This window comes from Galendromus occidentalis, unplaced genomic scaffold, assembly GCF_000255335.2.
Source record: "Galendromus occidentalis unplaced genomic scaffold, Mocc_1.1 scf7180000077191, whole genome shotgun sequence".
NCBI classification, from domain to species: domain Eukaryota; kingdom Metazoa; phylum Arthropoda; class Arachnida; order Mesostigmata; family Phytoseiidae; genus Galendromus; species Galendromus occidentalis.
In genome coordinates, this window is record NW_003805179.1 from 421,802 (window position 1) to 445,987 (window position 24,186).

General features: G+C 51.9%; 1 protein-coding gene across 1 annotated transcript; it reads left to right on the top strand.

Moving 5' to 3' along the window:
* The first annotated feature begins 3,571 nt into the window (after window positions 1–3,571).
* Window positions 3,572–23,958, top strand: LOC100903505 (iroquois-class homeodomain protein IRX-2). Its single transcript, XM_003741704.2, has 8 exons — window positions 3,572–3,633; window positions 14,919–15,115; window positions 15,214–15,379; window positions 18,286–18,479; window positions 19,344–19,503; window positions 21,099–21,262; window positions 21,401–21,603; window positions 23,352–23,958. The coding sequence occupies exons 2-8, from the start codon at window positions 14,961–14,963 to the stop codon at window positions 23,750–23,752; spliced, it is 1,443 nt and encodes a 480-aa protein (XP_003741752.2). The 5' UTR covers window positions 3,572–3,633; window positions 14,919–14,960; the 3' UTR covers window positions 23,753–23,958.
* Window positions 23,959–24,186: the final 228 nt, after the last annotated feature.

The window sequence follows — 24,186 nt, forward strand, 5'->3', positions numbered from 1 at the left end:
TCTGCCAACTCCAATCCGGAAGATTCCTCCATTGTAAACAAGCGCATGAAGTGCACGAAGCGAATCGTGTCGGATGTATCATCTGACGGGTCGTGATCAATGACACCAGTCGGGAAATATTCCCACTTGGATATCCGAGCATATTTTGCGCTGGACTATCAAGCCATATCGTTCTCGCCTGGCCGAGTGGCCCGCAGAATCGAATATAATCCTGGACGAGGTCTTCAGAGTGCGTTTCCCGGACCAGCGAAGTTTTCGGCAGCGCTGTGCTCCCTAACCTGATTCACGATCTCCGATCCTTTCTCCGCCGGTGATGCGAGATGCAATCCCATGCAGAAGTACATAGCCTTCGACTTGTTGCACCTTCGCGTAGACATGGGGCACCTCGGCGCAACCCCGCTCATATGGAGAACGTTCCCTTGGGATGTCTCATATCGCGCTCGACTAACCTACATCGACCGATGCCTTCCTCATGATAGTCTGCATCCGATCGACCAACGCCCAACTCAAACCTTCCCTAAAGTCCAAAATTAGGAAAGTATTTATTTTTAAAGTTCTACATAGAAATAATTATACTCCATATATTTTCTACCGCGTTTCCTTGTCACCAGACCTGGCGAACGCGGCCTCGGGCCACGCTCCTTATTTTGGGCTCTCACGGGACGATGGCGGATTGTGACAGAGGTTGGGGAAAGGAGGGGTGGAGGGTGTTTTTAAGAAGGAGGTCTTTTCGCAATTTCAAGACCGAGTAGGTCTTGTTCGTGTTTGCGAATGGAAGGAATAGCGGAAAATTTGGTTTCTGTTAAGAATTGGATCGTAGCGTACATAGGAGAGAGACTTCATTGACTTCATGACGAAGCTGACACCGGGCGTCATGGTGGGATACTCCAGCGCTTGCTGCGAGAGCGCTGGCATGAACGGCTCGCATTGGTTGGAATTCGATTGCGGCGGCGTGGCTGTCGATAATTTTCTATACATGTCCGTGGCACTTCATCAGATGGGCGGGCGGTTACTCGAGTGGCACTGTATGGTGTAGTTACCGGCTCTCGCTCGAAACGAAACTCTTTCGTGATCCGGAGGTGTCCGTCGCGCTGACTCACTGCCGTAGACAGCCGAAGCTCTGAGCTCAATTCCAAGATTTGTTGGTAAGTTCTTCGATCACGGACGGTCCCGCTTTATCAGTAGGGGATCTCTCAGGAAAATCTTTCAAAATGGTCCTCCCGACTCAGAAAGGTTGAGAATGGTTTCCTCTCTCTGTGATCTGAACAGGGTCAACCACTCAGGGGATACACCGGGTGTAGCTCAACTCGAGAAGCACCTTGACGAGCATCTCTTTGACACTGTCGCAGAGCACAACCTGGGTCCGTTTGAACTCGACCGTTGAGCGATGGACTGAGCCTAATGATGGCAGTTAGGTTGTCACCTTAAACAAAACGGCCCCAGATTCTACTTGCCCTAATGCTTCTAGCTGACACATGTTATGCTCCTCGGTAAGGAGATAATGGTCTCTCTAAACGATCTGCGCACTCGACTGTTCACCATGTTTACACAACGAATCGGATACGGCTTTCATGAATGACCCATTCACGGCTTCGCTCTACAGACCTGAGCAGGACATGGTCTTCGCGCAGATTTTCCCATTCGGATGATCCCGAAAGTCAGCGCAGCTCCCAGAGATATAGGCTAGATCTAGGAAGGCACACAATTTGACAACGGGAATCGCCCAGTTGACTGGGGGCTTCTCCTTCCTCCATTTGATATTTTCCACCCGACAACAAGCCGTATGCTAGACACCGTATGTGTGAACCGATCATAGACGACAATGGAGAAATTTCCCAAAAAACCCGTGTTGCCGGAGAGTCTGAGTATGTCAGAGTCTGTCGATCTTTCTGTCAGTTTACTCGTTCAAGACCATTAATGTACAAGACGAAAACAAGGGCCGGGCAGCGAGTTCTTCGGTGTTCACTGAAGGCTGAAACCGAACCGATCGACTCTTGCCGGACTCGGCGAAGATCGGCGCCTTGCCCCGCGGAGTGGTCCATCTATCATGCTAGCGATTGGCCTCCGAGCGTCGACCTAGCTGACACCAGCCTTCCAGAGCTGAGTCGAAGACTTGTCGGCGCCGAAAGTCTACACCCTGCCAGCAGTCACCGAACGAGATTCTTGTCGCTCTAACGAAGGGGATGGGACAGGGGGTTGTGGGAGTCGACAGTCCCTGGAACGATAAAGAAAATCCGGAATCACCCTTCCTACAAGGTCGACTGCAGGCATCGTAAACCTCGATCTCGTCGAGGGAAAGCAACAAAGCCCTAGTTTCCTGTTCTATCGGGATTTTTGCTCGGCGCCGCTCCTTCATCGGCGGAGCGGACTCTTCTCTATGCCGACCGTACTCTAGCTCAAGAGACCGAGGTTCGATCAGTGGTATTCAAAAATCAATCGAGATCCCTGCAATTCAAAACCGCCACAAGAAATCTCTCTGACCTCTAATATATCGCTCACATCGCACTGTCTCATTTCAGTGAATTCAAGAGACTCGGCAACATGGTTGATGGCATTCAGTGAGGTCTGCATGAAGAGGACACACTTGATGACAGGAATCCATTCGAATCGACACGATCCGAAGAGACGAATTGGGTCTCCGCGATGGCTGCGAAAACCAAGCTGCGGCTCCCGATCTCCAGGTTGTCGAGTCTCCCCTCCATCGATAGTTACCCTCCCGATCAAGCGTAAGGAATTTAATCCAATTTTTTCAAAAATGAACTGCCTCGCGCCTTCTGCTTCGACGTTCAAGAACATCACTGTTTGCTTACACAGTTCTGCAGACTGCAGTCTCAGAATGCAGTGTGAACACTCGATCCCAATAGCTTAGTGTGCACACTCCGCGATATTTCCGTCGAATCAGAAGTTTTCTCCACAAGACCACTCCTTGTTCGCAGTCTCTAGAAACACACCTACCGAGCTGCTTCTGAAGGCCGCACGAATCAAGTCAAGCTTCAAACGTTAAGGGCTAGCAAGAAAGTAGCCGCGGATCGGTATTCTTGAATCGGGAGATCCAGCGCGTTCTGAGTGAGACGAGGCGAGAGTTTCGTTCAATGAGTGATACGCGACTCGTTCCGCTTCTGAGCTTGCATATCACGGCAGCCGGAATCTCGTGACGCGAGGGCAGGACATGGGGGTTAGATTAAGAATCTTCTAGATAAAGAAAATCGTTTCTCCTGCCTATGCCCGATGCTAGCCTCCCCGGAAGTCCCAGAAGAATGCTCGATCAAACGAGCCCTGATGAGAGAGCTCGACATTCGGTTTGTTGGCGAGCGGTCAGAGATCATACTCAAGTTGCAAGGGAGCTCGTCGCCGAATCGGAGCAGAGACATACAGAAGACGTTTCTTGAATCTGGTCAGCAGATTAAACGACGATCCAACGACTTCTTGCAAACATCACATGGACGTTGAATTGTTGAAACAGTCAGACAGAAAAAACATAGCCTTAAGCGATGTAAACATTTCCTCAACTCCCTGAGTTTCGGAAGTTCAGCTCTTTCTTCACAAGTGCACTATTCCTGCCGCTGGTGAATTACATCTGACCGCTCGATCGGCGTGCCCAGCAGGAGACCCGATAGAGATCGCCACGATTCGGTGAGTAAAACCGATACCCCATTTCTATGGTGGAATTTCATGTGAGCCCCCTGGAGGGAGTTCTAGAACCTCGACGTACGACAAATTTCCTGTAGAGTTTCCCTCTCGGGGAAAACCGTTGCGCTTACGTATACGACTTGCTCGATTCGACATTGATCTGTCCACATTCGAAGACTTCCGCTGACGCTGAGGGCGACATATGAACTTTTTTAATTCCTCTGACACGCAATTCGATGCCTTTTCCAGCTAGCTAGCTAGCTAGCTAGCGACAGGCTGCTCGCCGCAACCCTGTTGCTCGGAGCGAGTGATCTTAGAGGAACCTAATACTGTTCAGTGCTGTTCGTCCCCCAGGGGTCGTTTTGATCCAAACTTATGACATTCTGACACGTGATATGAGAGTTAACGAGTTAAACATGGACTCGTTCGGGAGTTTGTATGGTTCTACCCCGTCGTCCACGGGTACGATCTGATTGCTCGCTGGAGGTGCTGACAGCAGCTGGTTTACAGATGCGACACCTTGACCGACCTCTCATCGTGGTTCCAAGGTCTCTTGTGGACTTCTCGCGAGAATCTGTGCACAAATTTGTATGCTCCACGACAGAAACGAGAATCAGTGGTCATCAAGAGCATAGATTCACACACGGCCTGCGCGCTCTTGCACTTGGGCGAAGTAGCCTCGCGAATATCCCTCCCGTCCGGAAAATATCCTGGCCATAGGTAACCTCTTGATGCGACATGAGCTTCTCGTTGAGATCTGAGTTCGTTGCCCTATCGACTTGAGGTTCGAGGTAACGGAACAGAACGCCAGCCTGGTCACACATTTGTGATTCATCCTCAGCTCTGGATGGAGCAAGTATGGCCGCCGGCCGTGTAACACTGCAGAGGTATCCGTGAGCGGGAAGTTGATGGACGGAAAGTGAACCTCAGTCTTGAATACCGCGGTGTTCAGCAAGTAGGTAAGTTATCCTCCCAGCCCAAGTCCATGATGATGGTGATTTTTCGAGATAAGTTACGTCGTCTGAATTCTGAGCGAGGAGGCCGAGCGATGGCCCTGGTCCCGGTCACTGAAATCTCCGTAGCAGGCACGAAGCTCGGCATGGCTGACTTATCCGATGACCGACGTCCCCAGCATCTGTTTTGGATCGGATAGCAGCTGAAGCTCGACTTTTCGGACTCTGCCGGAGCAAAACTTGTGGCGAGGCACCCGACGAGCGAGGACGCTCAATTAAATCACGGTCGGGATCCGCGACTTTTGTCGAGAGCTAAGCTACAACTCTCTCGAAAAAGCCCCACAGATGCCAACTTCCACTCGGAGAACATCTCCTGGGGCAGCGGAAGACGCGAAGTCGAAGCCTTCTATATCGCGGGCTGGACACGATTGCAGGCACTCGACTCCCGGCCATCCCGTTGGCTACCTGGCTTGGGCACGAGGCATGAGGCAGCGAATCTGCGGAATTCCCGGAATGGGATTATTTTTCAAGAGTGCCATTGCCATGCCTGACTCCGGTCACTGTTTCTTTCGGACCTCGGGATTCGCGTGACATGCGCAGCCTGACTGTTTTCGATAAATCGTCGATCATGGAATCTGTATCCCGTGTCGAGCCAGAAATGCCCTGGTGCCCGGGCTCTGTTGTCTTGGTAGCGCGAGACCTACATATACGTAGATCGGCCTAGACAAGATCTCGATGCTCGACGATACACAAACAGCAGATTAATTACGCGAAGCGCCTCACCACAGAAAGAATAAGAATAATAAATCTCTGAGGTCACGACTCCGGCGAATCCTCGGACGGATAATAATCGATAGAACGTGTATTGATCTAGTCATCTCATCACCAAGTTCCAACATGTGTCTCTCTCGCATTGCTGGCGGTCCGCTTGGTTGGCCGACCGCGGTGGCTGTCCTCTCGCTTTCCTGACTACCTCGTCACGCTGAAAGAAGACCTCCAACCTGCTAGCAAGCCGACAAGAAGCTACTTCGACACGATTTACATCCAGCTCGGGTCGCAGCCGCCGCCGCCGCCGCCGAAAGACACCAGCTAGAGGGGACTCGGTGTCCCACCAGCGTCACCAGCAGTTAGCGAGCCATCCGTTCGAGCGGCCAACCAACCAGCGGCAGCGAGCCAGCGTCGGAGGGCCCCTTTCTGCAGCGGTAAGGGCCCGGGGCGGGCCCTGAGACTCCGCCTTTGCGCTGGCAGGCGCACATTGCTCCTGCCACCGGCGGATGTCCAGCGCCGCCGCCAGGAAGCGACTCGAGCCGCCGCCGTAGCATCTCCGGCCGCAACAACTAGTGCTAACAAATTTGGCGCCACCGGCGTTTTGAGTAAATCTTCTTTTTGTTGTTCTTCCATATTTCATTTGTGTTAGCTGACCGGCCAGCTGCTTTCGCGTCCGGCCGGCTATCTGAAAGACGACGACGACGGCACGGAACGCGGCCCCAGTTGCGTTCAGAGCCGCGATTGGCGAGCTCAGTGACCAGAACCGCAGTGCCTACGAGATAGTATCATCCCGTCCGAAGTGCAAGCGCAAACGGTCAGCTCTGAAGTTCAACGAGTGAAGTTCGGTGAACACCCAGTGAAACCCTGGAACAAAACCTTGTGCTGCTCTTGGAACTTGAAGCTGTCACCGTAGTTCGTCAGATCATGTTACCTCACTCGCCGGCACCGGACACGCTACGAATGTAGCGACGGCTAGTTTAGGTTATTAGTTCTCAAGTGACCGTATGTGTACCTGCTGTAGCCGACATCTAGGGTCCGTGAGGCGCGCACAAAAAAAAGTCTCCGGTAACCGGTGAGTTCTTCATGCAGCAGAAAAGTTTCCGTACTTTGAAATTCCCAAAGTAGAACTCGAGAGGGATCCGGAGAAACCCCCAAACCGGAATTGCTCCTCATTTGGTCGAGGACTCGGTACCGGGAGCTGGGAATCTTAGCGGTGTATCGGTCGTCGACTCAAATGGTCATGGGGCTCACAGAGTCGCTCGTGAGTCGAACCCTCTCCGATTTTGAGACCGCGGAGGAGCTTCCGGAATCCCTCGCAAGGTGGAAGACATCGCGCGACCAGTCACCATCCATTGGGGAAATACTCAGTGAGCGACAATGCAAGGGGAAGAAAGGCCAAGCGCGACAAGCAAGCCGCAAAAGTAGAATTCTTTAATCTCATCCGGTCGACCAGGGTGACTGTTTACTCGCAGCTTCGACCTGGCAAGCTTTTCAGCAAGCTTCGTCAGACACCATCTGTTGTCAAACAGGGAGAAACTTCGTGTTCGTGTTGTGATCCGAGCGGCAGCAGGACAGGGAAATGGAATAGCAGTTTTATACACATACGTATTTGATATATTCACGGATAAATGTAGTTTGGCAGACCTCCCGTTTCAATTTCCTCTCTGTCATTGAAACACGATGTGCCGTAGATCGTTCGAAATATGTTTAAGTTCGCGGTCCTCCGACGCGACATTTTTGCTGAGGATATGACGTCGGACGAGAGGTTTCTCCCTCAATGCCTGCATTCATTCGATGGCACTGGACTAATAATAATTCTGGTAGAGAATTACTCGTATATCGTCGCGGCATCGCCGAACTATCCGATTGAGTTCTCCCTCTTGGAGGGCGTCTCGGATCCCACGTGTGGTGAGACTCGAAACGGCGGAAACTTGAACGAGATCGCCGAATGCCTTTTCAAGATTTTTGTCCGAGCGGAGCGTTGTTCGAACCTGCAATTGGCCGGCTCCTTTCCGCAGGTCGGTCTTGCTCGAGTAGGATTCCCCCGGTCTATTTCGAAAGCACCGACGACTTTTCGCCGGAGATATCGTCCCGATAGAATCCGCACGAATCAGTATGAATGAGTTCCCGGTTGTTTCCCCGCGGGTCTTCGGGAAGAGAGGGCGACGGTGACGAGATTTGAAAAGATATTAAAAATTCAATCCTCGCACCCTGCTAAGAAGAGAAGGCGGGAGAAGGCAAAGGAGAAGTAGGAGGAAAATCTAGGAGAGAGCGAGCTCGGACTCCGAGTGGAGGGAACGAACGATTCGAAAATCCGATGGGTGAAGTTTCGACGGGAGAAATCCGAATATCGAGCGAGAGCTTCTCCCCACTCGCAGCACAAGAAAACAGAAAACAAAATCGCAGGGTCGAGCACATTTCTGAGGCGTTCGTCGATCGTCTACTCGCCTGTTCGAATCGGAGGGAATTCCGTCCGGCTCGAACGATGACACGGCTTGCGTGCTTCATTCGTACCTTATTGGCTCCACATCTACGGGTGAATCACGTGACCCGCAGCTACCCCGCCATCCTCCACCGCCGCCGCCGCTACCGCTAAATATTCAAGTCGACTGCTGCTCTCATTAGGGGCTGGTGGCAGCAAAGCCGAGAGGCAGAACCTCTCGTCTGAGGGCAAGGCTTTGTTTAAATATTCATAATAAGAGTAAATAATGGCCAACTGGGCAGAGTCGGTGGGTCGGCAGTCTCGGTCGAGCTCGATATATTCCGCTAATGAAATCTGGGCCAACTGCAGACACACCGCTGTCGCCGCCGCCGCCACCACCGCTGCTGCCGCTCCGACTACCGCGACCAGGGCAGTCCCGGTGAAAAGGCTGACTGAAAAATTAAAACGAGTTTCTCCAGCCGTTCAACTACCGACATCATCACTACCACCGCCACCACCATGGCCGCGACTGCCACCGCCTTTGCCATCACCAGGACCATTACGGTCGCGATCATCAGGCCATAGAGGAGCGAGCGGGGCAGAACTCCGAGAGCGCTTATGGCCCGTGTGCCCAACGAACCAGCGACCGACTCAATGAGAGATCAAGTGAGAAGAGTGGGAGCACTTCTTTTCGCTCTCTGATTTCGGTCGATTTGCGGGAGGCGGCGCGGTAATCGATAATTGTCGGAGGGAATGAAATAAACTTCGAACTAGCCCGCGGCCGGGACGGTGGTGCCAGCGTGGTGTTTTGACCGCAGAGACCGATGAAGAAAGCTCCAACAATGGAGTCTCTTGAAAAAAAGTCACGGGATCCTGGTGGCAATCTCGACTTATCGCCGGCTGGGCGTTGGATGCGTGAAGGCAGGCAGGCAGGCAGGTAGATTTGATGGAATCCTGAATGCTGATTCCGTGGACATGATGTGAAGCGTTTTTATAGCTTCTTGTTGCTGTCTTTGATGCTCGCACTCTTCTGGCTTTAATGGTCTCTCCGTATAAGCGTCAGGGTGTTCGAGAACAGTTTAACGTCCGACCCGACGAACGAGATGAGCGGCAGCTCGACAGCTACGGAGCCGGAACAGACTCACGTGTAGCATGCGGCTAGCTCCATTCATTCTAATCGCGACCAATGCGCTGGTGTTCTGGATTTTTGTCTTTCGTCAGCTCGCCTCAGCTCATAGTTCGCTGAGTTCTCGAGCGGAAAATTCTCTTATCGGAATTCCCGAATGGACACAGCTATCTGTTCGGCGTGAGCTTCGCAGAATAGAATCGGCTGAGCACCTGCTCAGGAAGAATCAGATCGCAGTTTCTTCGATTCGAAAATTCCGATCGCGACGATTTCTGTCGCCAATGGATCATGGACAGACGCAGCAACAAATAGATGAACAGAACAATTTACCGCAGTCACATGGGCTTGAATAAAGCTTTTAATGATGAATATAATAAAAGCGATATAAAACTGCTTGCTCGCTTGCAATTACGCGCTGGTTGACGCTACGGATGCAGGAGATAACGAGTGGGTAACTCATTTTATGAGGCGCCTTAGACAAGCCACCGACCAGTGGACGGTGGCTGACCGGCCGACTGACCGACCGGGCGTCGGACGCGCCGACAGACCAATTCACTGACAGAAAAAAAAGAGATACCGAGCAAAACCGAGAGAGAAGACGAGCTGGCGAGTCAACCCACTAAGTGAACAAGTGAATGAACCACTGAAACAACAGTGAGCTCTTGATAGAACGTAGTCGCGGACCATGTGTCGAAGCGACAACTTCTGCCCTCGCGCTCCGAAGCGTTGCTGATAGGCAGGAGCGTAGAGCTACGGCCGCGGATACAGGACGGAGCGGATCAGAGGCGCTTGTTGAAGATAAGAACGATGAAGTACATCAATGGGGCGAGATGGGTTAATCCGAGCGATCGGAGGTGCGACGGGAGCCCATGCATGGAGCTGAGAGCAGACCCCTATGCCCGAACGGAAAAAGACGTCTCGGAGGCATGCCCTCGGCGAGCTTCCCATCGCTTGCATGGGGAGAAATTAATCTCGAACGGACTGAACGTTTTCCGTAGCTTCATTGCTAAATTGGCCCAGTGACTGGCGAATGAAGACCACCCTGTCGAGGCTTATGGCGGCACTGCAACCAGAAGAACGAAGACGGCGACAACAACAGCCCTTGTTTGCGCTGAACGCGAGTAAAATGCCGAGCGGGGAAAAGATTGAATCTTCATGCAAAGGAAGAAAAACGCTGGAAAGGCGGTCTCCTTTAATCTCTGCACCGTCGTCGTCGCTCGCACACAAACCGAGCGGCTGGGTCTCTTACCGACCCGATGCACCGAGCGAGCGGACGGCTTGAGCTTACTGACTGATTGTCTGACGAACGAAGAGATGTGAGGTCCGACGTACGAAACTGGCTCCGCTTAACACCGTAACACAATTAGACAAAAACTAAGAGGGCTCGGATGCAGCCCAGAGATAAGAGTCGAGTCGGGCACGGTTTCTAAACAGGCTGCTTGATGATACCGAAATAGACAAACGTGAGCATCGAACAGAACTTCTGCAGCTTACGCGATCTGATCCGGAAAGTTCCAGCTGTTCTTGTCCCGAATGATAATCTATATGCGGTCTGATGATGCGGTCGGCAGCCGCTCCGGTAGCACCGAGATTTTCTGAATTTTTGTATTCGAACTCGGACCTTTTACGGTCTGTCCCGGTTGGGAACTCTTAGAGGAGATCCGGGAGCTTGCTTGTGATATGCGAGAGCCTAGAAGCTTTCCCGCTCCTCATTCAGAATTTCGAAGCCTTTTGAGAGCTGAGCCGGGACATTCTGCACATGCACGGGAGTGCTACGGGGCGCTCGGGCCGTCGGAAACGGAAATTCCCCGGCGAAGAAGCGGTAAAAACCCATTGGAAGACTTGTGTAGCGCAGACGAGTGGTGTTAATCCTCTTTACGGTTAGAGGATCATTTTAAAGGATGCATGCTCGAACAATAAGCGTTGTCGCTGCTGTCGCCACCGACGAGATTATGTAGCCGCTGGAAATGGATCTCGAGGACATAATTCCAACGACACGATCTCGCTCGGAAGTTCCTGTGACGCCGTGACGGTCCCAATGTGTCGGGCAACGCAGACTACTGAGGTGATGAGCGATCGTTTGATAAACTGAAACCACGAGAGAATATGCTCAATCTTGTTCAAAGAGCTCGCTCCGAGTGTCCGATACGTACCCTCCGCTGGCATGGAGAATCGAACGGCGCACGTTGCTCGGATGAAACGTCAGAAGGATATACTGCGCATCGTCGACAGGCGTATATCGATGAATCGGATTGACCGCCAACAGCTCGTTTGTCCTCTTCGAGGAACAGCAGAACAATCTTCTCTCAATCAGTAGCCTAACGAGAGCCCAATATAACACATGAATCGTCAGGGGGAGAGATGTCCGCCTCGAAACGACTTATCTATCAGGGATCCATTTTCCTCAATCGGTTCGCGAAAGCCTGTGTTTTTCTCGCCGCGAGAAGAAAAAACCGAGTGAGCCTTCAAACACAACGGACATAGATAGAGATTCGCGGAAAAACGTCCACGCGGGAACGTTCCGTCCTCATATCCAGATGGACGCAGTCAATCAGCTGGAGAACTCGATTGCAGGTCGACGCATAGTCGGTACGCTGTCAAGGATGTTGAGAGATCGGAAAGCGAGCCGACTTTGAAAACTTCCGGTCAAGTCACAAGGTCTTGTCAAACACATTAGAGCTTCATGCTCAAGAGCTCATCGAGTGCTTTTAAAGGCAACTCTCTTCCGCTAAGGTTTGAGGCTCGCAGGCGAGCGGACGGAGGAGCCGTGGGTGCGTCGAGCGGAAGAGCGTCAACTGCATTAGGACACCCAGACTTCTATGGGAATAACGTGAGAGCTCCGTTCGCTTTGCGGTGAGCGCGATTACACCACTCCCGAGCGATAGATCGATCGCTCGATCGTCGCAAGCGCGGGCAAACGGACGTACGGCCGAACGAGCGAATGGATGTATCACCCTTATCTCGTTGTTCGGTTGTTGACTGTCTGTATCACTCCTATTTACCTCTTATAGCAATAACATTAGCGACTAGTGTCGGACCTTTCACGGATCCCTCATCGGTCGCTGCCGACGACGAACCTTGTGTTCAATTTATACAAGTGCTCGAAAGTATCACCGAGCAAGCACTCACTCCACTCAGTGTCGTCGTCAATGTTGTTCGAGTCGTTGATTGACTCGAATGCTTTTCCAGAGCCGGCTCCCAAAAGCGTCGCCCCATCGAAGCCTTCCTCCGTGGTTGCAGTGATCGATTATGATTGTGATAATGATGGAAATGGTCGATGACACCGACGTGTGTCGTGTCTTCGAAGTATACCGAGCCAAATCGACTCCGATAGTCTATCATGAGCCATTCCTTCTTGGGTGACGAATACGTATCTAGAAAGTCACTCGAATTATGTTGATGATGGTTTATGTCATGAATGTTCGATGCTATCCTTGGGACAAGGTCCAATCTGGTGATTGGAACTGCTTTCGTAGCGAGAAAGACTCGTAAGTTCCTCACTTAAGGGGTCCTTGCCTCGGTCAGCCGTCCTCCGTCATGGAATTGGAGCTGAGAAGTGGAGATTCAGCGATGTCTCTGCCACAAAACGTCGAACACTCTCTACTGGTGACGGAGTATTTCGGGACGTTTCAAACTGCTCGACACAACTCGCGTCGAGGCATGCAATAAACTGCTTTGGTAACCATTCACGGAAAACTCGCTGCTCGGGGGTCCCCTAGTTCCGGAATTCTTTGATCCGCATTCTTTCCGCGGGATACGCAATCGTCAACATTCGGAGTAAGGTCTGCGTGCGTGGACTGTGGACTGGATCAGCGACGGATTCTTCTGAAGAGTTCTTCGTATAGGAAAATAGTCGGAAAAACTCATCACTCGCTCATGAGCAAAATCGGGAATTTCGGGGCTCCGTCACAGGAATCTCTCGGGCCAAGGAGCTGACTATGCTTATATTCTGTGAACATTTCGTCGTGAGCCTCTCGAGAGACGTTTCAAGGAGCTCGAACGGCTGCACCTCTTCGAGTCGCCTGTCTCGATCGTTGCTATCACATTAAGTCTCTAAATGGAAAAGTGCGGTTTGTGTGTCCGTGCGTGTGAGCATGATGACGACGTGTACAAGGTCCCGTGAGACGTGTGAGCAAGATTCCAAGTGGAGCTGCAAGCAACCCTTTCGTTGTTCGAACGATTCTTCCGGACCGCCTCGTTCACTCCTTCGAGCCCCCTACAGAACCGAGGACTCCTTTCGGCCAGTCGTGAGAGCGCCCGATATAATAATAAGATATTTGCCTTCCCAGCAAACTGAAGTCGCCTCCCGTGGACTTGTTGCTGGCTTGTCGGGAACGAGTTGAAATCTTTTCCGGAAACGTATTCACGACAGATTCGGCTGAGTGCGGCTCCCAAACGCTGTTTTGACAATTGTGAGGGGGTGGACAGCTACGTCGATGGTTTAGTTGCTCTTGTTGTCGTTGCCGTCATTGTACAGTGTGGTTCCGCATTTGTGATTTCTGATGATAACGCTCAGCAGCGTCAGTGTCCGAGAGAGTGGAGCGGGCAATTTTCGAAAGCACTTTGTGCCGCTTCTGTCGCCCCGACTCCCCGGCCGTTATCTCCCCGTCGTCGCGGCCGCTGACCGCCATGAGCGTCCGCTCGTTCGTTGTAACGAACTCCACGCTCGCAGTCGGCGTGGTTTCAGCCGTTGTCCATGTCGAATAGCTGCCGGAACATTGTCAGTGCTACCGAGCGACTGACTGAGTTGACGGCCATCTCCATGATTAGCATGAGGGATCAAACGATTCCACGAACAGAGAGCAAGGCTGAATGCCGATGTTGGACAAATGACGAACAAGCGGCCCTTGTACTTGGATTGTCCGCGGCTAGCGCTCAGGGAGCGTGTTGTCGACGAGCCTCATATCTCGCCCGGTAAAAGCTCCTCTTGCAGATAAAAAAACTTCGAGTGCTCGGCTGTACGAGAAATTACGGGAGAGAATTCGATAAGGACGACACGAAGCTGCTCCTTAAAGCGTAGACATTCCCGATAACTCGAACAACATCGAATGACACTCACACGCTCGGCGGACTTACGCATTAGAGTCAATCATCAGTAGGATACACCTCTCGATATTGGACGCTTTCCGAGAGTAGCGATGAAATGTCGAAATTCGAATTGGATTGACCTCCCCGGATTTCATTCGCCCGCACCACGCTCTTAATCCGGGCGTCAAAAGCTGGTATCCGGTCCGGTTTGACAAGAAAAAATATTCCGCCGTGTGAGCCTCCGCGTTTGGAGTGTCGATGGGAATCTGTAGTTCTGTTTCCCTGACTGCCAATTCACCCGTTAGCTAATTGCGCGAATTATTATCGATCGGGTCGCGCAACCCTCGGAGATGCGTGGCCCAGCTGTGAGAGACCGGTTGGTTGTGTGATTTTCTCCTCCGCCTGACATCTTGTTCCCTGCAGCATCCCAGGAACGGGGTCTCGGGAGAGCGGGTGAAGACGGAGACTGACTCGGGTGAGACGGCGGCGACTAGGAGGAAAGTCCGGTTAACCTCTTGGGAAGGGATTAAGTTCTCACTTGCTGGCTTCCTCGCTCACCGGCTCCCCGTCGATGTGCTCGGCGAGCTCAGAGGCATCGGGGGTGTTGCCTTCGCTACCACCGGGAGGATTTTCCTCTACGCAAACGCCTATCGAAGGCGATGACAAGGCTTCCCCGTTTGGTTACAGAGCGGAGCCAAACGATTCAAGTCGAGAAGACGATACTGTTCGAGGGCAGTTACGAAGCTCGCTCGGCTGCGAACCCCGGTGCTCTATCGTCAGCTGAAACAAACAGCGGTGAGCCCAGGTTAATAAAATCGGCAGAACCGGCTCCGGTGTGGGATGAAGGTTTCCGGGAAGATCCATTTGAAGCTTGACTGTCAGTTCCAGTTGCGTTTTTGGTTCCCGAGGGGGGAAACTCGCGGTACGGGGGGGAATTCACTCAATCCGAGTCATCTGAGTGTTCGAGACTAACGAATGCATTTTCTCGAAGCATTCCAGGATCGGAGCACCGGGACGGCCTTCTCCACTTGTAATGTCGACCATGTCTCCACCCGTAGTGAAAATGGAAGCTTTAGGAGAACCACAGGGACCATCGAGCCCGCCATCGCCGTCGGGACATCTTTCCGATTGTACGCCCCTCACTCATCCAGTTAGCGGACAGCCAATTTGTACATGCGTTGTGAGAAGGTACGACTGTACGAAATCGCTCTATCGAGTAGCCTTTAAGCCAGACCGCCTCCGGCAACCGACCGATAGTGACTGACTGAATTTCGAACTTCGCGCAGATTATCGTCAGCCGCGATACCGAACGCTTTTTCGGGTGCACCTTCAACCCCATCGGTCTCCGCATCGTCATCCACGTCATCGAGAAGCTCACCCACGACGGCCGCTGCGGCTCAGATTCCTAACCACATGCTCATGGATCCTCATCAGTTTGCGCTTCTGCAACAGGTAAGTTCTTCGCTCTTTTCGTCGACTTATCGTCGGTATGCTCCTCGCTCATCAGAGACAGTTCTGAGCAATAGTATTCGTCGACGGTAGTCATCGATCCCGAGTCAGTTGCCTCGACGCATACCCGGCCCAAGAAGCAATATACGAGAGCTCGAACAACATGGAAAAGATACGGTGCCACAGGAGAGACTTTGTTTTCGTTACTTGAGCACTTTGTGGCCTAACGGTGCAGGCCGGTAGCAGGCGGCACAAGCCAGAGTTAGATGTCCCAGAGGCTCAGTGCGCGAAGCAGGGGGAGGCCTCTCCTATCACCTTAGCGAAACGACTGATGACAGTGCTTTCAATAAACACTTCCATTTGAGAGGAACCATCTGTTTTTACGTCGATCGCTTCGAGCAGTTCATAAAGCGCTACGAAAACAAGGGTGAAAAACGATACAATAAGGAGCTTCCACCTCCTGCTCTCACTTTTCCTCTGGGGAGAGGTTTTTTTTCCACCCTCCCGAATATCATAAATTACGTCTCGAACAAAATCGAAGCCTCGAATCGCCATCCTGTCTCATCGATAATCCACTTGCTCACTAGTGGTTCGTCGTGCGTCGTCTGGAGATTAGAGCTTCCTGCCGCAACCGACCAGGATGGCTCTCACGCGGGGAGTGCGAACTAGCGAAAGTTCACCGTCGGTGGCCGTTCCCATCAGTCGACGCAGAATTGGTGGCGCTGCCCACTGCGCCAGCAACAGAAAATTAATTCTGCTCAGCTGTTGAAAATTATAGGCTCTCTAGCGTAACACCTTTTAGCGAACGAGCGAGCGAGCGAATATTGCGGTAGAACACGAACGTCCCACTTTTGGCACCAAGTTTGACGGCGCTTTTCCCGAGCTACGGCTGTTGCTGTTGTTTTAGAATTTGCTCGACTCTATGCTACGGCATCGAGAAAGCTCCGGGAACAGAACTAAGGGTCATCCGTGCACGGTTTGAGCAGACAGGCTGAGAGATGGACGACGGGACGAACGGACCACCGGCAGAGATCTCGTATCTTGCTCGAAAAGAATAACTACTACATGCTCGGGCGTTCTTTGTATAGCCACATCGACCGAATGGGTCTTTCTTGAACTACATTCGGTGTAATTAACACGTTCTAGACAAAACGAGCAACTACTTGTTTTGGTTGTTGAAGACAACGGGGGAGAAACAGAGTGATCGAGATATTTCGAGTGTACATGTAAAGCCCGAGCAATTTATGGGATGACCTTTAAACCACGCGCTGTCAAGTGGTGATTCGATAGGGAACTCTTGAAACAATAAACCACCAACAGCATCGGCGGCGGTAGTAGCAGCAGCAGCAGCTTTTCTAGCTTGTATCTCCGACTGGTAGAAGAAAAGGCGCATTCCGATGTCTTGTGCCGCGAACTTCCGATGGCCACGATGGTTTATAATTGCCATCATCGAAATTCGGAGGGAGACTCGATACGAGTCGACCGATTGGGAACGGTTTCCTCGTGCGATGGGTGAACGACGAAGATTTTTTTCGTGGCAGTGAATAAAGTCGCATTGAAGATCGACGCTCCGTCGCCACCCTCAGAGCGAATCGAGAGTTGCCCGACCGGTTGAGAGTTTGAGCTTCGAGCTCTGCTAGTGCGTTGTCTAGACGCAGTTTCCCTCGCTTTGCGTGGAGAAATTCGTAACACGAAAAAAGTCTGTCCCGTCTTCTACTCAGCTCGAGTGTCACGCAGTCCGCTGTCGGCGACGAAACGAAAAACCATCTCGGATCGAGCATTCGGCAGCTGGTGTCTGTCCAAGTGCAAGTGACGCGAGAGCTACAACATGTCAGAGCAACGTGCGACAAGACAGGGAGGGACTACAGCTGTAGAACAAGGAACATGGCAAGAGACAAGCCGGAGAGATCCCGTTTTTGTGTCAGATCGTGTTGGTTGGTCGAACTCCCGCTTGCCCTCTTGCTGGGCCTCCAGTCAACCCCTCGGTGTCTCTCTTGTTCGGTTGGAGGAACATCCCCCCTCCGCTGGGTAGGCGTCGCTTCTCAAATCACTTGATGCCGTTTGACTTTGACCAAAAAATCGTTTCCCAGACGCCAATGCTGCGAGTGAAATCTCAGAAACTTCAGATCGATGGCTTCTGTTTTCGGTCCAGAGTCTGAGGTTCTTGTGCGGAAAGGAAGTTGCGGACCCGTCGACTCTCCTGGTTCAAGGGAATAGCGACGAATTCATTTATTCATCTATAAGAGGAGAATCGAAGTGAATTTCGAGAGCTGAATAGGGCAGTCGAGAAGTTCTCATCGATTCATTGAGAATTCATCAGTCAACATGATGAAGAAGAGGGAGAGCGAGAATTCTGAGCGTGTCGAAGAATGTTCGAGATGGGATGGCGCTCCCTCAACAGAAATCTCCGGCTCCTAAGTCAGCTCTGATAGGGCACCTATACATCGGTCAGCTTGATGACTCCCGACCGCTCCACTGGCGCCCGTCATTCCGGACAAAAACGTCCATCGTTCTGATGTTGACAAAAATATCACGTCTTGTCGCCAGACGCATACAGATGAAAGTTTGGACGGATCAAACTCCTCAAAAAACTAACATCGAGTCGTCTCGAACGAATGTCGCCTGTAGGCGAACCGCCAGAAAAAGCTCCGTCTCGCTTTTTACCCGAATGGGCGCCCATGATATCTCGCAACGATGTCCGCGTTCCGAAGCTCGTTGAAACCAGATCCATCGTGGAAACTTCCGTGGAGGGAACGTTTCTCCGGGAGAAGTTTCCTCATTTTCTGAGGATACCTCAATGACCGTAGGATGCTAGCGATTGAAGGCACACGAGACACGTGACCGATTCTCAGTTCTTGTTGAAAACACGATGAGCGATTGATACAAATCGGAGGTGTAATTTTTTCCAGGCGTCGCTCCACAACTCCAGTCCAACGACGCTGCCCACGGGATCAACAAGTTTAAACCCAAAAGAAAATCTCGAAGCCTGGCGACACCTATCACCCGCGGCGGCTGCGGCATATGCGCAAATGTACTCAGGGACGACTTATCCTGGGTACGATCCCGGCAACGGGGGCGTCCTCTCGGGATACCCTTTCTCAGGGTAAGTCGATGTCGATTCTGGCCTTAATCCCTTTCCGGGGTTATCCGGGCCGTTTTTTCGGAATCTTTCCCCTTCTGTCATTTTCACCGACGGACCCAATCACTCATGGATTCGATCTTGACCTGCTTTCGAGGAATGAAATTTCTCACCCGTTGTCGAGCCCGAGCGAAGTTTCGTCCTCGCCTCATGAATTGTCCCCATAGCAGAAATGTCTTCCGGGAGAATATAATGTCGCCGCCGATGGACTCCGAGAGCTATCGCTGGGGTGTGACTCGGTGCAAGCTTGCGCTAAGCACCCCTGACCCATCGAGATTGCCACCGATCAAAACTCCCGTTCTGGGTAACCGCTGCCCTCCCTTCCCGCCCGCTCTCGCGATCTCACTCATTTGTGAATGGAAGCATGAATCAACGAATAAATGTATGAATGATCGTCGTCGCGAGCGCACCGAGCCACTCGCGGAATCTGAGCGCGGCTTGCATCGAGCAGCCTCTCAGTCGGTCTCTCCACCATGATCCCCATCCATCGGGAGCCGTGTGCATTTCCGCGGGCAGGTGGATTTATCACAATTAATACTCGAGTCACAGTGGAGGGAAGTGCGTTTTTCTCGCTCCGATGTGGCAACATGCCGGCATCCGAACTAAGTTTCGGAGCACACCAGATGAAAAATGAAAGCCATTGCAAGTTGCGAATGGCTGCCTAATGAGAGCCGCCGGGCATCTTGATAGCTGTGGTGTTGTTATTGATAAACGAGGAATCTTGAACAATGCCGAAGAGTCTCCTCGGGTTCTCAAAGCATCAGAGCAGGCGGAGATTCCGCGCTTTCGGATGCTGTATCATCATGATTGACGGATGGGGCTTTCCAGGTTGGCGAGCATGGACCTCAACGGAGCACGACGGAAAAACGCGACGCGAGAAACAACGAGTACTTTGAAAGCATGGCTAAACGAGCATCGCAAGAATCCATATCCAACCAAAGGAGAGAAGATCATGCTGGCCATCATCACTCGGATGACTTTGACTCAGGTAAAATAAATATTCCGCTCTCTGGGATCCAGAGGGACTAGGATTAGCGCTCCCACGCATGTATGCGAGGGAGAATGAATTTTCGTTCTTCCGAAAGAGCCTTCTGCGACTTCCATCCGAGTTGGAAATCGCGGAAAAGTCGGTGCTCGAGGTGGTGGTGCGAAACATCGGTATTGATAATATCGATTCACGACTTCACTGAGTGAGCAGGGTGTTTTTCACACCCTGCTCGCCGCCGGTCAGTGAATGGCGAGCGACACGCATTTGAGACGATTCGACTTCCGTGGCTTCCGTGCCAATATCGTTCTAACGATGTTCTGTCCAGTAGCTCGCAAGCCAGGTATCGGCTCATTGGCGATGAGCTGAGCCGAGCCAGCGAACGGAACACCCAAATTGGGCTTGTCCCTCCCTGATATCGCTCAGTGGCAGACGGCGTAACAATCAACGAAACTCCCGTTCAAGTCTTGGCGGAGCGTTTTCCCTAGCGTTGTTATCACTTTTTCTTTCGTTCCCCCAACCGTCCCCTATCGGTGGACTACTTCTCTGCGGCTGACTTCCGTTCGGTGGTTCATCCTTCTGGAAACAAGCTCACAAGGAGCATCTAAGGCTGATTTCGATGAGTCGAGTTTGCGTTCCGAGAGTACTGACGCTCGAAGTCTTCCTGAATTCATCTCGTGAGAACCTCGTCAGAATCAGCAAGGATATTGGGATCTCGTTGATGAATTTCGTCGCGGTCTCTGAGCGCTCGAAGATACGAAAAGCGGAGAACGTCGCTCTTTGATCTCAATTCTGTTTCCCGTTCCTCGGTGGATCTCGGATCGGTTCGGATCCAATGTCGTCTCGGAAAGCTCTCCCGTCGTCAATGTTCCCTTCATAGAATTAACAATATAACAAATGGAGAATCCGAGAGGAATGGCGGAACATCATCATCGTGTGGTCAGGAAATGCGATCGCTTCGACCGCGAGTTGTTCTCCGAGCTCATTCGGTCTATATATTCGCTGCGGCGGTCGTTGGTATCGGTCGTGCAATGATAAATATGGTTGCTTGTTTTCCCCAAACAATTGTCTCGAATCGAAATCGTTCAAACTATTGCACGAGAGAGCTTGTACTACACGCCAGACATGAGATTGCACTTCCGCCCCGACCCAACGAAACGAGCATCGGTCTTTCGAAGTCTATGTTGTTGGTAGATCGGAGGCGGCCCGGATCCGATTCGTAACGAGTCGAATGAGAAAGCAAGCGGCACAAGCACTCGCTCCAAACGATGGAATAATTGTTGTCCGCGGTGTCGCTATCTGGCCATTGCACTTGTTTGGCCCGTGTAGCTCTCGAGTGCAAACGAACTAGAATTTTTTGCTAATGGAGCAACTTCGCTATTCGAATGAGACTTGTTCCTCGACCTGAACTCGGACGCGGCCATGTAGCGAGCCACGCTGTAAATGGCCTCAGCGAGGAGACTCCCGCGAAACAAAACTTTAATGAACTTTCGAGGCGAGGCATCGATTCCGACGCTGGGGAACGAACCCGACGTCCTAGTCGAGGGCGTGAGGCTTAGGAATTCCGAGGTAAAAATGATGTCTCTTGGTCTACCCAGGTATCCACTTGGTTCGCGAACGCCCGCAGAAGACTGAAAAAAGAGAACAAGATGACGTGGTCTCCGCGGACTCGTGGGGACGACGACGACATGGACGACGACGACATGGACGATAAGGACGAGAAAGAGGACCTCAGAAATTCCCAGCAAGCGAATCAGAACAGGTACTATACAATTCGAAGATTGATGAGAAAGGAAAACTCGGAGAATCTTCGAGTGGGAATCTGGACCCGGTATGCCCCTGGAAGTCAATCGGTTTATTCTCCCCTATGATGTGTGCTGGACGATTCGCTCGATTTCAGGGCTGCACTCCTGGCGGCGGATGAAATGGCGAGACGAAACGAACAACTGTCTCAGCTCATGGCTTCGGGATTGCCTCCGCCACCCGCGCTCATCAACATGGAATCGTTGACGGGCAACACGATGACCCCTGAGAACATGGCTCACATACATTCCTTGCTGCAGTTCCAGACGTCTCAACGACAGCAGCGGAGGGCTGACGAAGGTGAGCAGAAAAAAAAATCCTCGTAAGGACAGAGAACCTAGGGTGGCGAGCCTTATCCTTGGGAGACGAAGCGTGGTACTCTGACATCGAATCGCGATCTCATGTCGGTGACGGATCGCACACTCGTGCGTAGCTGCTTATTCAATCAGGAAAAGAACAACCACTGCGACGCGCCCTATCCTCGCGGTCCATAGCCAGTGATAGATAGAGAAAGTGACGGGGCCGCTTTGACGACAATGCGAGAGGTGGCGATGAATGCAAATGTTTCGCCAAGAAGAGCAAGATATAGACGGGCTCGGCCGTCCAACTTATGCCGTGAAATATCCTCAGTCCTCGAGAAGTCACTTAGTATCAGATGACAGAGGGGAGCAGCTGCGACCAGCGTCTCCGACCGGGCGCCTGCCTTCCCGCCTGCCTGCCCGCCCGCCGTCGCTGCTACAGATGCCGCTGTGTGTGATCCAGTTCATAAATAAACCTTAGCTCTCGAAGTGGACGTTTGGGACATCGTTTTGGGCAAAAGCCGAAAAGGGAGCTTGCATACAAAAGCACCACAGGCTGACCACGGACCGATGCAAGTCGACACACAAAAGTCAGATATCGCAACCCGCAGCGGGAAAACGTTGATTCAGGCTCGGTCAAGTTCCAACTGAAGCGAGTTCGATTCAATGAATATTCATTGAATGCATGAATCCCGCTGCCTCGAATGGCATGGTCTGCGTAGTAGACGGTCGAGTTGCTAGCGTGTTCTGCACGGTGTGTGCAGACGCGCGTGGTCCCCCACAAGATCGCCAGATCGATCTGCGCCGCCGGCAAGCATTCAGGCCCCGGATTCGATCCCCAAGGATACGTACTTGTATTTCCGGATACTATCAATGCTTTGGAGAGAGAAGCTGTTCGATGATGAGCACCGACTTGGAGTTTGTCTCTGAGCGCAGCCGAGGTTGGGCGGCGGTAAAAAATCTTCGAAGATGGACTCGAGTTCCTCACAGGTCACCGATTTGTGTGCCTTTAAGGTTTTCTCGCTGAGGAGTGCGGAAAGAGAAAGAATTAGAGGGGAGGTTTAGAGATTTTTGCGCGAGGATCGAATTTGGAATTGATTCCGACTTTGCCAACCTGATTTGTACATTTCCGAAACCATCCTTGTACCGTTCTGAAAGAACTGATCTGACGGACGGGATGCGGACCATACGCACTTTATGTCTGGCTCTATCAGAGTCTCCTCGGGCTGCTCTCACTAGGGAGATGAGTGGTATAATAATGCTTGCGGGGGCAAATGTCGATGGTGCCACCCCCCATCCGGTCGGTCATGAGGCGAGGAGGGCGCTGGCATCAGAGCAGGCTCGCTTACTCGCCCGCCCCGTTGGCGAGCTCCCCGCGAGAGAAGGATGCTCGGCTGGTTGATTCTCGATGGCTTACTCGCTGCTAGGATTGCTCTCGCTGGCAAGGAATATAAATAAATAGTCGTTTTATCGAAGTGGACGAGCGGGCGAAGGAGCAGGTAGGCTGACCGGAGGGGCTCTCTCCTCGCCAAACTAAAGGCAACCTGTAAGATGGGTTATTGCTGCTCCAGTAGCAGCTTGTCAAGTATGTGGTATTTGTCTGCTACCACATGCTTTGTCCGCTCATTTCGAATATCTCCCTGAAGCACTTCGGGACGGGGCGGCTCGGTCGGATCTGGCCTGGCTCTTGTCGGACGCGATCCGATCTAATTAGTATAGCCTAATACATACGATGTTCATTTGTTACAGAAGTTAGTGTGGACGACGACGATGACGGTGGTGGAGGCGGCGGAAACAACATCAAGAACAACAATAACGGTGACGAGAACGAAGAGGCTACGAGCAAGAGGAAAACGAGCAGGACATCGGTCACTCCTCCGCCTGCGAGTCCCGGAGCCCGACCCAAAATCTGGAGCATTGTGGACACAGCGACGACCGAAGCCGCGGCAGCACGATCCCCATCGTCGGATTCACCTTCGTCCAGTCCGCGGCCACCGGCAGCACTTACCGCCGAGCAATTATTGATGGCATCACGACTTTACGGACACCAACAAGCTGCCGCATTTCAGAAGCAATGGTATCAAGCTTTCGCTCAAAACGCCCTGCGAAGATCGGCGTCTCCCCAAAACGCATCATCACCTTCACCATGAATTCATGTGATTTTCACTGTTTGTCCTGAATCGATAGCTTTCTATTTTCCTATTCTAAGACAAACAGACGAATAGCTGTACGGATCTGTCACGTAAGCAGACTGGCAAACAGACGAATAAGTAATTAAATGGAGAAATAAATAAATAAATAAGTAAATAAATGAATGAATGAATAAATGAATCAATATAGAATAACAAACACGAACAAGCAACAAAGTCGACTGTACAAAAGCGTGACTGACTACGTACTCGGGGCTTATCTAAGGTGGGTCACGGCAAGCTCATCGAGCCATTTCCGGGATAGATGATCACATCGGTATGCTGTCGAGAAGTTGGGTGCGATCCTTTTGGCAGAAGTTTCCCCCGAAAGACGGGAGGGGGGGGGGGTGGAATAAATCCCGCGGAAAGCCATTCCCGTCAGAACGTCGCCGTGC

Bases quoted from the DNA above. Each gene is read 5' to 3' on its own strand.
- LOC100903505 (XM_003741704.2), top strand. From the start codon at position 14,961: ATGTCGACCATGTCTCCACCCGTAGTGAAAATGGAAGCTTTAGGAGAA. The intron at 18,480-19,343 runs GTAAGTCGATGT...GGGGCTTTCCAG, and splicing joins TCGGGATACCCTTTCTCAGG to GTTGGCGAGCATGGACCTCA. The intron at 19,504-21,098 runs GTAAAATAAATA...TGGTCTACCCAG, and splicing joins CTCGGATGACTTTGACTCAG to GTATCCACTTGGTTCGCGAA.